The sequence below is a fragment of the Salvia splendens genome, chromosome 22, assembly GCF_004379255.2.
Source record: "Salvia splendens isolate huo1 chromosome 22, SspV2, whole genome shotgun sequence".
Classification (NCBI taxonomy): Eukaryota; Viridiplantae; Streptophyta; class Magnoliopsida; order Lamiales; family Lamiaceae; genus Salvia; species Salvia splendens.
This window is the reverse complement of record NC_056053.1, coordinates 11466250-11483498: the sequence shown is the minus strand read 5'-3', so window position 1 is coordinate 11483498 and position 17249 is coordinate 11466250. Positions and strand designations below refer to the sequence as shown.

At 36.6% G+C, this 17249-nt stretch overlaps 1 protein-coding gene and 1 non-coding gene across 2 annotated transcripts; one reads left to right on the top strand and one right to left on the bottom strand.

Annotated features, from left to right (window-relative positions):
* The first annotated feature begins 3117 nt into the window (after positions 1–3117).
* On the top strand, positions 3118–5490 carry LOC121786725. The gene is made up of 2 exons (XM_042185355.1): positions 3118–4465; positions 4589–5490. The coding sequence occupies exons 1-2, from the start codon at positions 3118–3120 to the stop codon at positions 5488–5490; spliced, it is 2250 nt and encodes a 749-aa protein (XP_042041289.1).
* Positions 3505–3611, bottom strand: LOC121788123. The gene has a single exon (XR_006047575.1). It is a non-coding gene; the product is annotated as a small nucleolar RNA R71 (small nucleolar RNA).
* Positions 5491–17249: the final 11759 nt, after the last annotated feature.

Below are 17249 nucleotides of genomic sequence, written 5' to 3'. Positions count from 1 at the left end.
TACTTGCACTTGGGTTATTGACACAGGAGCTACTGATCATATTTGTTTTGATCCTGACTTAATGCAGGTGACAAGACGGCTACGTGATTGTGAGATCGAAGTCCAGCTGGGCGACGCTACAAAAGTGGTGGCCGTTGCAGTGGGAGACGTTTATTTGCGTTTTAGTAGTGATAGTTTTTTTATTTTGAAGAATGCTTTGTTGATACCTTCTTTTAGAAGAAATTTAATTTCAGTTTCTAAATTAGTTTTTTATGGATATTTGATTTCTTTTAATGACAACTGCGTTATTAAGAAAGATGGCTCTTATTGTATATGTGTATACCGTGTAATAAGTGTTGTGTGTAAATTGTGGGTATACTTTTTGTATAGTGCATTGGGTTTTTTTATATTGTATTTAGTCCATTTTGTTTTGAGTATAATATATCTAATCCGTTTTTTATAGTATATTTAGTCCGTTTGTTTTGTGTGTAGTATGTGCAGTGTGTTTTTATATTTTACGTGTATTATGTGATGTGTGTGTATGTACAGTGTGTATATGTGGATGCAATGTTTGTATTTTGTGTATAGTGCTTGTATTTTGTTTGTAATGTGTTTATTGAGTGTGCTATGTGTGTATTTTCTCTACGTATATATTTTGTGTATAGTGTGAGTGCAGAGTAGTGTGCTATGTGTGTATTTTCTGTACATATAAATTTTGTGTAGAGTGTGAGTGTAGAGTAGTGTGCATTGTGTGTATACTGTGAGAAGTGTGAGTATTTTGTGTATACTTTGTGTATGTTGTGCGTAGTGTGTTAGAGTTTAGTATACTGAAAGAATATTTTGTTATAATGTGTTTTGCTTTTGCATTTATGAGATGTTTTAATTTAACATTTAAATACATAAGAAGCAAAATGAGTCTAAGTCTTTTGCATAGTAAATGAGTTGTGAACGTCGTTCACAGTAGGTAATTCGTCGGTTCTTGCAGAAGGAAAATTGGTTCACAACCTAGATAGGCTTTGACCACCTGCCGCGAAAGGTTGCGACGTCAGTCTAAAAGTTTCCTTACCTAAGGAAATGAATGACGTCGGTGTGGTATAGCACTGAAAGGATCAAATAGTGAGATAAGTCTTTCTTGGCTATTTACTGAAAGACGAGGTCTCGGTAATTGTAGTTTCTTAATCATTGTTGACATAGCATTGAACATACGATATTAATTGAAATGGTGAGGGTATTTCGTCGCCCAAGAATCCTGATAGATTGGGTAATGATCATTAATGTCTAAGTGGTGCTTGATGCGAAGCATATTTCTTATACTTTTCCCCCTAAACTACACACTTTTATGTTAATTATAACTCATCAAGTTGTATTTGTATTGAAGTTTAGGAGGGTTGGAAGCTGGAAGTTCGCCGGGTGAAATTGGCAAAGCATGCAGAGATCAGAAACTTCGCCCGGTCGGGCGATTATGAGCTTCAAAACGCCCGGTCGGGCGAAACGCGTAAAAGCATGAGGAGAGTCCAGAAAGTTCGCCCGGTCGGGCGATTCTTCAAGACACAAAACGCCCGGTCGGGCGTTTCCCGCGAGCCATCCAGAAGCCTTTCGCCCGGTCGGGCGATTATCCCTTCTAATTTCGCCCGGTCGGGCGTTTGGTGGTTCAACTGCATTTCAGCAGTTTTCTCGGCAGTTTTGCTGGGGGAAAATAAAAAGAAAAAGGAAACGGATGGTGTAGGGGGGAGAAGAAGCGAGGCTAGAGGGAGAGCACGTCAGAAAGGAATTGAGAATTGGAGAAGCACGAGTTTGAAGAAGGAAGAACCAAGTCAAACATTTCTTGGATTTGTATTCCATGGTTTTAATTGTTGACTCTCCATTTATTATTTTCTCTAGTGTGGAAATGCTAGGCTAAGAACTCCATTGTTGCTCCAAACATGTAGATGGATGAATTAATTGTTTGATTTATACTATGTTCTTCTTTATCTTATGATCGTCTTCATCACATTTTCCTTGTTTGAATCTATTACTTTTGGTGCATCATTAGTAGTAGTTCCATAATTCTAATCAAATGTCTCTTTAACTTTGAATAGGATAGATCCTTGTGGTGATGAATTATCAATTAGAGTTGTTTAGACGATAATTTGGTAATGGATTTCATGAGCTTATAGTAGTTGATCTTGGATTCTCGCGCATCCGTAGGATTCTTAGATTAATGAAGATTGGTTTATTGAATATGTGTTCAACTATTCTTGAACTTTTGTATGTCTAGCATGTTTAGTGCTAGCATCGTGAATTGTTAGTAAAGTCCCGTAATTCATAAGATAAAGTTGGATATGAGAATAAATCATTGTATTATCCATGAGTGTTTGGAGTAACATGTTCTTCTCTTAATTCGTCTTGCTTGTTTAATTCCTTGTAATTGTTTTTGCATGGTCTTTAATCAAAATCATCAAACCAAAATATCTTTTATTATGTCTTTTCTGTGTTTTGGAATTAAATAATCGTTTCCTTCCCTGTGGATCGACACCTTAATTTACTACACACGACCCTGTAGTCTTGCAGCGAAGTAGTAATTTTTGGGTTAATTAATTGAACTTGAGTGTTATATTATCTTATTATAAAAAACCTGAATTTACACATCAAGTTTTGGCGCCGTTGCCGGGGAAGGCAATAGATTGTTTAACTTCTAGTTTGTGTTTTGTTTTATTTTTATTTTGATCTTTCTCTTATTTTTGTAGGTACTCATTTCGTGTTCTTGGAGGTGATAGCCATCTACCGCGTCTGGACTTGAAGACGAAGGAGTATATTTTCTAGGTGACATCTTTTAACTCTTAGTTTAGGTAGTCTAGTTTTTCACTTAAGCACACACATTTTATAGTACTTACCCCGAAGTTGTCGAGAGGTCTCGCTTTCGGTAATAGGAAATATATTGTGCTTGTGTTTGGTGTATTTTCTGTTGTGTAGGTATTAAAAAAAAAAAAGTGAATGCACACGCGATCACAGGGTACACCACCGTTTGGACTACTCTGTTATCAAAGAAGAAGTAAGGTTAGAGGGTCAGAGTTTGAGATCTTCCCGGACTATTCGAGTCCATTCAGAAGTAACCGACTCTTTGGTGAAGAAAGGGATCAGAATTCAGACGGTGAATCAATGGCAGATAACAATGAGATTCCACCACCCGTGGTGAGGTTTGGCGACACTCTGAGATCGGGAATTGAGTACCCAGGGGAGTGTGCCTACGCAAATGACAACGTCAACATTCCACCTCACTACATCAGTTTGGTGAATGGAGGAAATCTTTTTCATGGACGGGATGATGAAGATCCGGTGAGCCATTTGAATGCCTTCTACGAGCTGACAAATTCTCATAGACCTCCAAATGTGGAGCATCATCGGATTAAGAGGGCCTTATTTCCATTCTCATTGAGGGAGAAGGCAAGAGCGTGGTATGACTCATTACCGGGCTACAACATAGCAACTTTCCAAGAGTTGAAGTCGTTGTTTCTTGTGGAATACAACTCTCCAATGAAGATTGAGAAGTTGAGAGAGGAGATCACCTCATTCCGACAGAAGTATGATGAGTCCTTCGCGGAGGCATGGAAGAGATTCACGGAGTTGATAAGGAAATGCCCAAGTCACGGACTAGCTCCGGGGCATGACCTTTTGAAATTCTACAAGGGACTCAATAGTGAAGGCACGGGATTGGTGACTGCAGGTTCGAATGGGAACCTAGATGATCTAACTCACGATGAGGTGAGGGCTTTGTTTCAAAGGCTGGCCAACAATCAACGGAATTGGCACAATCCAAGGCGAGGGGCTGATAGAGCAGGAGATACATTTGGTGCTACAAAGGATGCGGAAAGAGTGACCGCAATTGAGGCTCAACTGGCGGACATTAGCACTCAAATGTCGTCGATGACAAAGGCAGTTAAATCTCTTCAACTGACTCCTCAACCCCAAGCTGTGACGGTGATGAGATGCAGGTTGTGCCAAGGCGGGCATCATACTGATCAGTGCCCAAGTCTTCAAGGACCTCCCGTGGAGGATGTGAACTATATTGGCAACAATCGCCAAGGGTTCAATCAAGGCAACCAATATAACAATCAGCAAAATTGGAGGCCTCAACAAACGGGATGGAATCAAGCTAGTCCTAGCAACAACTCGGGTAATCAATGGAGGAACAATACTCAACCCCCGGGTTATGAGAAGAAGCCATCAGTCGAAGATCAGTTGGGACAGATTCTCTCTTTTATGAATAAGAGTCAAAAGGAGAATGAGAATTTCAAGGAAAGAACAGTGGAAAAGTTTGGACAGATGGAGGCGACAATGAGGAATCTCGAGACTCAGATTGGACAGCTTGCCACGGCATCACACACGAGGATTCCTAACACCATCCCAAGTAATACTGTACCTAATCCTAGAGGCAATGAACAGTGTAAGGCAGTGACTTTGAGAAGTGGTCGCGAGTTGGATTCGACACCATTAATGGACGGCCAAGGTACTTCCGGCATCTCACACGCAGGGGCGGATGAGATGTTAGGCTTGCATTCCTCGCACGCAGGGGCGGACGAGGCATGTAAGGGAAGTCCCGCGTTGGTGCAGGGGGCCCAACATGGTCAAGAACAGGCTGCATCCGGCAGCAAGGAACATGGTGAAGAATCCGATACAAGTGGAAAGTGTTCAGCAGAAGAGAAGGGTAAGAAGATAGTGGAAATGGAGTCAAAGAAAAAGATATTGACAAGTCCAGCACTAGATCCGAAAAGCAAGTTCAACTTCCCCGATCATATTCCTCCTCCACCATATCCAACCAAAAGGAAGAAGAGGGTCCCCAAAGAGAAAAGCTTTGAGTGGATGATGAACGTGATCCGGAAAGTTAATGTGGATGTATCATTGGTGGACCTCTTCACTAATTTCCCCAAGTTCTCCAAGTTTTTCAAGGATATGATGGCAAACAAGGAGAAATTGCAAGATGAGGGGATAGTGGCCTTGAGCATGAATTGCTCACAACTGATTTCGGGAATGATGCCAATGAAGAAGAGGGATCCGGGAAGTTGTGTGATTCCTTGTGAGATCGGTAACACAATCTTCACGAAATGCTTATTAGATCAAGGATCGGGGATCTCACTGATGGCTTTAAAAACTGCTAGAGCCATTGGATTAGAGGACAGAATGGAGCCCATCGACATTGCTCTACAATTGGCTGATCATTCCATCGTGAAGCCCACTGGAATAGTAGAGGATGTCTTGGTCAAAGTCGACAAATTTATCATCCCCGTTGACTTCATAGTCTTGGACATGCCCGAGGACAAAGAGGTACCAATTCTGTTTGGTAGACCATTTCTCGCCACGGGAGATGTGTTGCTTGGAGCAAAGGACAACTCAGTCACGTTCAGAATTAATGGTGAGCAAGTGACCATTAATGTTGAGAAAGCGATGAAGCATCCTAGTGATGCAAAAGCGTGTTTTAGAGTTGATGTCCTCGATAAGTGCATTTTTGACAAGATGTTTGCTCGGCATTTTTGATAAGCCTGCTATTTGACTTTAATTAATTAATATCTTTTTCCAAGAGTTGTCTAGTTCAAATTCTTTATTTATTATTCTGGAATAAATTCCAACCGGTCGGGTTTCTGAATAATAAAACCTTTTTCGAACACCTCTTGAGGATATTATCAAACTGGACTCACCCAGCACACGATTCATTGCAATAACAATACTAGCACCTCTAGACATTAATCACCACTACCCAAGATATCAGGATTCTTGGATTGCGAAAAATCCGCACCATTTGATAAATCAAAGTAGTGCATAATCAATATCGTATGCTCAATGTTATATCAACAATGATTAGGAAATAACAATCACCGAGACCTCGTCTTTCAGTAAATAGCAAGAAAGACTTATCTCAACTGTTTGATCCTTCAGTGCTATACCACACCAGTGTCGTTTATTTCCCAAGGTAAGGAAACATGCGGACTGACACTGCAACCTTTCACGATAGGTAGCCAAAGCCTATCAAGGTTGTGAAATTCTATTTCTCTTCTACAAATGACCGACTGCGTCACCTTCTGTGAACGTCGTTCACGACCAGTCTACTATGCAGAAGAATTAGACTTATTTGCTTGTTATACATTTAAATGTTTGAGATGCATCTTATAAATGCACAAGCAAACATCAATGCGACAAAATTACTTCTTCTCGCCTTGGGATAAAAGTGGATTGTAGAGTTCATTATATACAAGCAATTCTATCCGTGCAACATGCTCGAAATATGCTTTTCAGTATACCAATTCTAACAATCTCTCACTTATACTCAAAATCATGCTTTCGAGTATACCCACTGTCAAAACTCTCCCACTTATACTCTAAGCCATGATACATCGAACTACCGTACTTTTCACCTCATGTGTAAAACATATTGCCATATAGGCATTTTGTGAAAAGTTCTGTCAGGTTGTTCTCTGATGATATCTTGGAAACCATAACGTCTTGTTGCGCACTTAATCCTTAATTAATTTCATACTTCATCTCTATGTGCTTGCTTAGCTTGATCAGATCGTGTTTCCCTCGAGTTAGACACCTGAATCATAACAAAATATAATACTCATACACATACTCGGAATCACGGTCAAAGCTATTAGGAAGTTACTGAGATTAACAACTACCTTAGTAGTTTTTGATGAAACCACACTTGTAATTTTCATGATAGAGTCTGTGATGTAAGCACACTCCTTCATGACTCAGTTTTCAACTCCTAACGTTAACACATAGTCAGAGGATAACTCGATCATCAATCAATTATAAAATCGAGTCGATGTAACCTAAAGGATATAACATGGATGTCTGGTAAACTAGAGCATACCGTTTAGTCTTCTTCAAGTACTATAGTATATTCTTTACCCAATCCAATGTCCTTGGCCATGGTTAAAATGATATCATGCTTCTATGCCAACGGCAAAACTAATACCTAACTTAATACACATCATAGCATATATGAGACTTCCAATTATGGAACTTGTCTCATTCTTCTTGATCTCATTCAATGTCGAAAAACACTTGACTAAAGACAAAATAATTCCGTCTAGAAAAAGAAAAACATTTTCTTGGAATTTTCAATGCTAAAGTGTCTAAGTATTGTGCAGATGTAGGATTCTTTAAGAAAACATACATTCTTTTTCTAGCAATCTAATGACACATATGCTTAGAATGTAACTAGATTATCTTAAATCCATCATCCTTAAACTGGATAGACGACCAGTTTCCACGCTAGATAACCCTCTTAGTTGTTTATCAACTTTTATAGATATCATCATCGTAGAGTACCAAGAATACCAAATATAGTGCACTTTCAACTTTCTTGCCCTGTATTACATAACCATTAAGATGTTCCATGCAGATGAACTCCTCAAGACTTCTACTTAAAGAAAATTGTCTTGACAATCATAGTACATACATCCTAATTTATGTAGGCTACAATAGACAATATACAAATCGACTTAGGTAAAAATGGCAGGCAAGAATATAATTCTCTCTGGGTATAAGCCTTTGCCATTATTCTAGCCTTTTGAGATCCATGCTTACACTTGCAGGTCCACTAGCTCCCACTGACTGAAATAGTCTATGGGTAGTATCGCAAGTCTTGCAAACATTCTTGTCTATTTAAGATTGTTATTCAGAATCTATGATCTTATCAAGAATGATTATCCGAATAAGTCATTGCGTCCTTGTAGTTACATGGATTATATTCAAGTTGATCTAAGACTGAGTCTTAAGACTCTTTTAGACCTATGAACTTATTATGTTCGCAAAGAACGCTCCCACTACGACACGACTCTTACAATCTTAGGTACAAACGTTGATTTTCTTAGTGCATAAGTTTCTAATGGTATGACTTATTGGTTAAGATGGAAAATAGATATTCTCATTATCTTGAGAATTATCATGTTTGTTAGGCTTGTATTTCTCCTCATAATCTTCATCAAAGAATCTAGTATTCGTGTAAACAAACACATATCTTGCCGTGAAGATTATTGAACCTGTACCTTTTCTATCATTTGGGACAACCTTAAAACATACCTCAGTACACAACTCCAATTACTTGGATACCTTTTCCAAAACATGTGTTGGAATAACTCCACACCTTGTGATGTGCTGGACTAGACTTGCATCTAGTCCACAACTCGCGTTTTGTAGAAGGTACTGATGTTATGGTAGTTTCTTTAAGGTATAACTCATTGTTTCCAACGTATATCCCATCAATGATAAGGTGTTATTGAGTAAAACTGTTCACTTATCGAACTTGTCTTCGAAAGACTTCGATATCTTCTTATATGACTATCCCATTCTTTAGAAGAATGCTTGGAGTAGTCAACTAGTATTTAACTCCCACTACTGATCTTAACTCATTTGCTCGTCTCCTATGGTGTAAACCATTGAGACTTACTAGTCTTTCTATGTTGCATCTCTATAAGTATTCTGAATCCCTTGAACCACCAAAGGATTCTAACTTATAGTGCATCAACCAGACTTACTCCACCTTTAAGCTATTTAACAAACAAGTTGTTAAAATCTTGATAGTCCGTTGAGTTAGACAAAATTAGTTTGAACAATTACTAAGTATTTTCTTGGCCTTATGTTTAAGTACAATAAATACTTTATCATTCATTGTTTAAGAAGTTGATCTGTCGTGTTAAACTCAATCCTTTTGCAATTATATTGTTTAGATACTATGACGTATAATTTGTTTTTCTATGGTACTATGATAGATATTCAATCCACATTTCTCAATAATGCAAGCATTATAAAATGAAATTGAACATCGTAGAATCATAAATGAGTTTAGAAACTGAATATAAATTCATTCTAAACAAGATTGTACCAATAAAACAAAATCTCTAACATCAAAACAAAACAATAAAGTGAGCATAAATAAATAGCTCCCAGTGCAACAACTGCCCAACTGGATGTAGATCTCTCCTTTAGAAGTTGCATTGTTATCTAAGCCATTGTCCTTCTATATAAGAGGTCAATCCGACTTACAATGCATCTTCTCTTTGCCTTTTCACCAAATTTTTCTTGCCTTTCTTGCTTTCAGCAGGCATTGATGACAATTCAGCTCTTTCCTCTTTCCATTGCTAGTCTTCTGTTCGATTAAACTAAGACATAGGAAAGATACAACCTTAATGAATTCGTCAAGTATCATGTTATCTTCCTCCAATAGTAATAAAGTGAATATAATGCCAAAGGTTTCTAACTTTTCAGTAACAACCTTCATATAATCACTTCCTATTACATTTGGCGATGAACTGAGTGTAGAAACTATTTGAGTAACTGAATCAGAAGATTCATCCAAACTTTCTATCTCTTTTGGATGTTCCAATAGAATCTGGACAACGTCCTCATTGGATATTCCTTTATCATCGGTATAAACCAAGTCTTGTCTCACTACTTAAAAGAAAGTAGTTTGACCTTCTTCCTCAAAGAACTTATCGAGTACATGCATAAAATGCATTCTCAAACTTTCTTTGTAGAATTTTGTCGAGGAAATGGAGAACATGAATTAGTGAGTACAAACTTTAAGTTTTCAGCAATGAGAATCTTATCCATTTAATATTTCCAGTCTACATAATTTTGGCCTTCGAGTTTGATTTCTTTAAGGTTCTTAGACATTATTAAGAATTTGGCTGAGAAGAAATAAAACTATTTATCACATACTATGCTTGATACATAATTGCAAACAACCACAAAACAATGTATGTATCTGGCAACTGTCAAAACTAAAATAAGTACGCCTCTAGGGAGGTCATACAGATTCGGATTCCAACAATTTCCTAGTCACAATACCGACGAATAGTCCAGAGACCACTAAGGTGGCATGGCCGCCAAATATTGCCTAAGCTTTAACCATAAATATTAGCATCTAGGAATTTCGTTTCTGTTTTGATACTCTTTCTAGGGAAGGTCGCACGCCACTAACAAAATTCCATAGCTATCTTATAAATATGTTTAAACACATGAACTTGCAATTTCATAGGATTATGGCTCCCACTAGGGTGGGTCGCGATAATATTAGAAACATGCTTCCAGTTTAAACAATTTATCATTAAGAAGTCTAATCTTATGAACTTGCTATTTCGTAGGATTATTGCTCCCACTAAGGTGGGCCGCGATAATATTAGAAACTGCTTCATATATAGACCAATTTATGGAGACCATATACAACTCACTGTTGTAATTATCGCTTAGTCATTTTAAACATGGTTTTTGCATAATTATCACATAAGTAGATGAGGCAGACAATCCACTTAAAACAGATAATCACCAAATAAACAGATAAATCCATTTAATAATATGATAATTAATCTCACTGGATAATTATTGAAATTATTTAATAAATCTAGGGAGATTTAATTAAATAATTAATTCCTTATCTTATCCAAAATAGGAATTTCGGATTTGATACGATTTATTTGGATAATGACTATCCAAATTAATTTAGGATTTATCTACATAGAATGGAATCTATCTAAATCCTTTTAGGATTATTCTAGATTTCACATGGATAAAATCAAATCCTAAAATTCAAGATAAAACTGACCTTGGATTATCATTATCTAAATCTTACCAGGATATTTCAGGATAAAAACAAATTTCTTCAAATCCATAAGACGAAGATAAAATCCAATCATTCTAAGATTTAAACAATCTTAGATTATTTAGAATAAGAAACTAGAATTATCACATCTATTAGGATTCATACTAGATAAAATTAGTTTTATCAAAATCCAATTAGATAAGGATTATCTTGTATTATCTTTATCCAAATTTGTCTAGGATATTTTCTAAACAGAAATAAATCTATTTATATCCATAAAATTAGGATAAACTAGAATTAATATTAATTAATTCAACTAGGATTTAACTAGATAGAAGTAAATCTATCTTAAATTCAAAAGATAATTACAATACTGGATTAACAATTATCTAAATTTTCTAAGATATATTCTAGATAGATATAAATCTATCAATATCTATAAGATAGAGTACATTTAATTATATAAATCTACTAGGATATTTTCTAAATAGAATTAATTCTATAAATATCCACAAGATAAAGATAAACATGGATTTTAATTATCCAAATCTACTAAGATATATTCTAGATAGATATAGATCTATCAATATCTACAAGATATGGATAAACTTAATTAATATTTATCGTAGTCAATCAAGGATTCAACAAGATAGAATAAACTCTATCTAAATCCATATGACAGAAATAAATTTAATTATTCATTCAAATTTATCTAGGATTTCTCTAGATATAATTAAATATATCTAAATCCATAAAATAAGGATAAAATCCAATGTAATTAATTATTTATCTAGTCTAGCTAGGATTTATTCACATAGAATTAAATCTAAATAAATCCATAAGACAAAATAAAATAAGATTAATTATTATCTTAATTTATCTAGAATTTGTCTAGATAGAATTTAATATATCCAAATTCATAAAATAAAGATAAATATTCAATTAATCCATGATTTAATCAAAATTAAATTGTAGATAATCCAACTAAAGATAGATTCAAATTTTATTCAAAATTAATCTTGAATTTATCCAAAATTAGTCCTAGGGTTTAGGATAACCCTAACTAATCTTGGAAACAAGCATAACCAAGTCATGCTTGGCGACGCCGCACGAGTTCCGGAAGCCGCCGTCGGCAGACTCCCACTCGCACCATCAGCTTATCCGAACAGCAACTCGGACAGTGTCGCTGCAGCTGCCTCTCGGCAGCCGCTGCTGCCCGGTACACCATCGTGAGCTGCTGCTGCGTCGTCCTTGTCACCGCTGCTGCGCTAGTTCTGCCTCTGATGCGGCGTTGTCTCCGTAGCCGCTGGGACTGTCTCTGCTCGCTGATCGCCTGCCTAGCAACATTGATTGCCGGCGTCACAGCTTGCCAGCCCTTCCACCGGCGCCGCTCCTCTTGCCGGCAGTCGCTGCTGTGGCAGCTGTCACACCCGCTGCCGTTGGAGCTGTTGCGAACAGATACTCCGATATTGCCGCGATAGAGAAGTCAATACATGCGGCGCCCAAGAATATCCCATAATGACTCCAAATTTGATTCGGTTAATTCAATTCATCAAGAATTGAATCAAATCAACATGAACAAGTAATAATTCCAACTCCAATTCACGTAACCATCAAATAATCAAAACGAGTCATGACATATTGAATAAAACTTTACACATCATATACACACAAAGGCATATGTATCCATGTAATCAATATATGGAAAAAGTGACAGCATAATTGAAAAACTATGTTCACGAAAGGCAGTACGCAAACACATCTACCGTTTTTCATTCTTCGTAATTGTGAATTCATTGTTCGATTATTCAAATAAAAAGAAACAACAAATACAAACCAAACGAAGACAAAAAAATTGCATTCAAGCAATTAAATAACATGAAATTAATCCACATAATCAGAGCCAAAAATTGGCTCTGACACCAATTGCTGGGGTTTGGAGCCCCTTGCACAGCGGAAGACATGCATAAACAAATAAATCAGATCTACAGATCTATTTGACCGATTATGAGATTAATTAACTACATGTTAAATACAGAATTGCATCCAAGAACGCACATAATTCATGTAAAAGGAATTAAAACCTAAAACATGAATTCCTACGGTTTAGAATTACCGATCTGATTCTCCAAAGAATCGTCCATTGCTTGCGCCTTCTCCATGTGATGTTCTTCGTACTCAACCAAGAATCTTCTAATATGTATCCCGAACTCAGAATCTAACCTTTGGGTGGCAAAGTTTGTCAGAATCGAAAAGGACTTGATTAGGCAGAAGACTGAACTTCAGTTCCGTGAAACTGAAAACTTCGTCCACTCCCTGGAGAGAGGGAACACGAATTTTATGAGTAAAATCAATTAATTTAGTCTTCTAACTAGTCTCCTTTATATAGAGTTATGATGGGCCAGATTAGGGATCCATGGAGGTTGGACTTGGGCCAAACCTATTGAACTTTTACTAATTAAATTGATCCCCAATTTAATACAAGTCCAATAGAATATTATTATCATTCACTATAGTATAATAATATTGACTACCCGTCCAATCCCAAATTACGAGTAATCCGGACTTTACCTCTTTAATTTATTATTTCCCGTGTTTAAGATATAAATATCCATTAATTAATTTAAGTCTGCTATTTGACTTTAATTAATTAATATCTTTTTCCAAGAGTTGTCTAGTTCAAATTCTTTATTTATTATTCTGGAATAAATTCCAACCGGCCGGGTTTCTGAATAATAAAACCTTTTTCGAACACCTCTTGAGGATATTATCAAACTGGACTCACCCAGCACACGATTCATTGCAATAACAATACTAGCACCTCTAGACATTAATCACCACTACCCAAGATATCAGGATTCTTGGATTGCGAAAAATCCGCACCATTTGATAAATCAAAGTAGTGCATAATCAATATCGTATGCTCAATGTTATATCAACAATGATTAGAAATAACAATCACCGAGACCTCGTCTTTCAGTAAATAACAAGAAAGACTCATCTCAACTGTTTGATCCTTCAGTGCTATACCACACCAGTGTCGTTTATTTCCCAAGGTAAGCAAATATGCGGACTGACACTGCAACCTTTCATGATAGGTAGCCAAAGCCTATCTAGGTGATGGACTGAAGATAGGATGTTTTCTACGAAGGAAGGGGGAAGCTTCTATTTGATGGTTTTCTTCCTTTTTTTTGGATGAATTGGACGAAGAGGGTCACTCTTTTCTTTTGGGTGGTGAGGTATGGGTTATGGATAATGGTCTGACTTCAACGCGGCACGCAGGAATCCTTCCCGTCGGGCTTTGTAGAAGTAGGATTGTCCGGCGGCTAGAGCTCGGCGGACAGGCTGGACTCGGCAACCAAAGCAGGTGCTGTGCGCGGAATGTTTTCCGTCGGGCAGCAGTGGAGCTTTGATTTGAGATGGTGAGAGGGTCAGCTCTCAATGAAAGCACCAGTTGTTAAGGGTGTTTCCCTTAACAGGCACCGGCGGCGAGTTTCGCTCGGCGGTGGAGATAAATTTCCGGCGGCCAACCGGCTCGGCGGACGATGGCAGAGTTTCTGTGCGCGGGAGTCGCTCCCGTCGGGCAGATAACTCGGCGGCTGATAGAATACTCCGGCGTCCAATTAGGATCGGCAGAGGGAATCCAAAATTAGGATTGGAAAACATACGTTATCTTTGGTGGAGAAAATATTTCATTAATTGATTGAATAAAATGATTACATCCTTCCCTATTTATAATACTAAACCCTAACTTACCGTATAAGAAAATAATATATGAAAAGATACTATGAATCAAAAGATAACTAAATAAAATATATGAAAAAGATTTGGGAAATAAAAGATAACTAAATAATTTAGATTTCCTAAGATATAGAGGATCGTATCATGCGTGCATATTTTATATAGTGTATATTTTTTTATAATGTACGTGTAACTTGCGTATTTTGTGTATAATGTGTACTGCATTGTGTAGTGTTTGTGTATTTTCCTTTGTGTATTTTGAGCATAGTGTGTGTAGATGTTGGTATTTTTTGCATAATAATGTGTACCATGTGTTACACATAGTGTGTGTAATTTGTATTTTGTGCATAATGTGTGTTGTGTAGTGCATGTATGTGTAATTGAAGGGACGTCGGATTACAATCAATCTAGTGATTTCTATAGGGACGTCGGATTACAATCAATCTAGTGATTTCTATAGGGACGTCGGATTACAATCAATCAAGTGCAGCTGCAACTAGAAATGCTACAGTTTAAACTTGTCTTTTATAATTTTGTCGGTCCAGGATATTCTATTTGAGGTTAAAACTGCTTTACTAAGTACTCTTGTTGACACCGAGTATGAAACATTCCTGTATGAGGTAAATTCTTTGGTGTAAAAATGTCATTTTTGCCATGATATGTGGGGTACATGTCAAAATATGCAACAATGTATTTCCCAAAACACCCCATGTAATTTTTATTAATAGAAAATGAATACTTAATTTAGTCATTAGATTAAGATAATAAGTGGCTGAGATTTGTTGTCCAGTTATACACTTAACATTAGTTAAACATTGATCACTTCTCTCATATATATGTATATAGACTACATAGGGGTGCGTTATAATGCTAACTTTTCGTAAATTGCTAACTGGCTAACTCATCAACGTAGTGTATTAAAAATGTCAACACATATTATTTGTGTTAACATTTTAATAAATTGTGTAGACATTTTAATATTAATGTTAACACAATGTATTAAAATATCAACTTAAATTTATGTTGACATTTCATTATCATCGTGTTGACATTTTTAATACACTACGTTGATGAATTAGCAACTTAAGAAAAGTTAGCAACGGATCACACCCCTAGACTACATATGTATTTGTTCTTAAGTTTTCATTCTATTTTTTTCTCTTTTGGAATCCTTTACTTTTTTTCTTTTATATTTTGTTTATTCCTAAATATTTCTATTTTAAATTATCTTCAATTATTAATTACAAAAATCGGGCTTATTATTTATTTTGAACACATTCCGCACAATGAACATACTAAAACAAAAACTCTGATTCGAGGTTTGGAGATGACTATGGAGCTTTATACTCATATTTGGATAGAGCTGGACTCAGCGGCTCTGGTTAGTTTGTTGTCATCAGGACATCTGGGCTCTGCAGATCTTAGACATCATATGACTTTGATCCGGAGTATGACAACTCAGCTGCAGGTTCGATTATCACACGTCTACAAGGAAGGAAACCGGGCTGCTGACTTTCTGGCAGGTAGGGGGGTCCAGACCCCTGCCCTTACATACTTTGATCCAATCTCTGCGCCTCGGTACCTGAATGCGCTAGTTAGGATGGACCAGCTTGGATATCCTAACTTCCGTTTCTAACGTAGAGATGTGGGTTGGACTTGTTCTCATGATGCTTTGCTTTACTTTATATTCGTCTATTCCTCTTGTTTATTTAGCCTATCTTTTCCTCTTGATAGCATGGAGGATCCCGGCTTGTGGGACCTCTGGTTTACATTTTCATGTTCTTGTTTTGGGTCTTAGTCATTTTTGGGCTAAGATAAGGTTTTTGGAACATTATATTTTGATTTTATTCACGGATTGGGGGTCTGCCTAAACCTCCCACCCACAAAGGGCGTTTTTGATTAAAAAAAAAACATACTAAAACAAAAAGATGATGAAGCGCAGCTGAAACTCGCTTCTTTTGCACATGTGTTTTATAGATATAAGATAAAGTGCAGACTGGTCAAGTAGACTCTCTCTATGTTGGTTCGGCAGCTCCACCATTGATATATATTGCTTGATTTTTCCAGAGCAGATAAGGGAAATGTATATGATTCATTGGTGAGTACCTTCTTAACAAGATTTTATTTCAATTGTATTGATTGAGCGGAATGCACCGTGGAATTTTATATAATTTGCAAGTGAACTTTTGTTGATATGCAAACTGCAGTTGCACTTTTGGTGAACAATTGATAATGCTTCAGTCGTAATGAATTTTGACCTTCTTACTCTTACCGAATAATACTCCATCTGTCTCTTTAGAAATGAAACATTTTCCTTTTTTTAGTTGTCCTATTAAAAATGAAACATTTCCTAAAATGAAAACAACATTATCTCTACTTTTTCCTCTCTCTTACTTTACTCTTTCTTCATTATTAACTCACAAAACAATACTGCATAAAATCCCATGCCGGAAACTAAATATTTCATATTTATTGGGACGGAGAGAGTACTAATGATTGTTAATCATGGCCTAGGGCCCAGAGTATTTTGATTTATAAGTTGTCTGATGGCATTTCCCTCCACGTCAGAGTGTGTATGCTGAACGTAGTGATGCAATATTGCTGGTTGTCATACCAGTTGCACATGCCCCAGAAGTCGCATCAGCTAAAGCTATTAGAATTGCAAAGGAACTAGATGGAGAATTTCAGTTTGCTATCCAATTTTTTCGTATTCATGAAATTAAGAGGTGAAGAAAATAGAAACTTGGTTAACTACAATCTTTTATTGTTTTTGCTTACTTGCTTTTATTTACTGTTTTTCTTAGTTAAATCAAACCCCAAATTGTGTGTCCAAATAGTGATAGAAGCCTAGTATTTGGTTATTTGATCGTATTCCTTGTGCTTACCCTTTAGCTATATTATTTCTGCCTAGTATACTGCAAATAATTTTGTGCTAAAAAAATAGTGCACC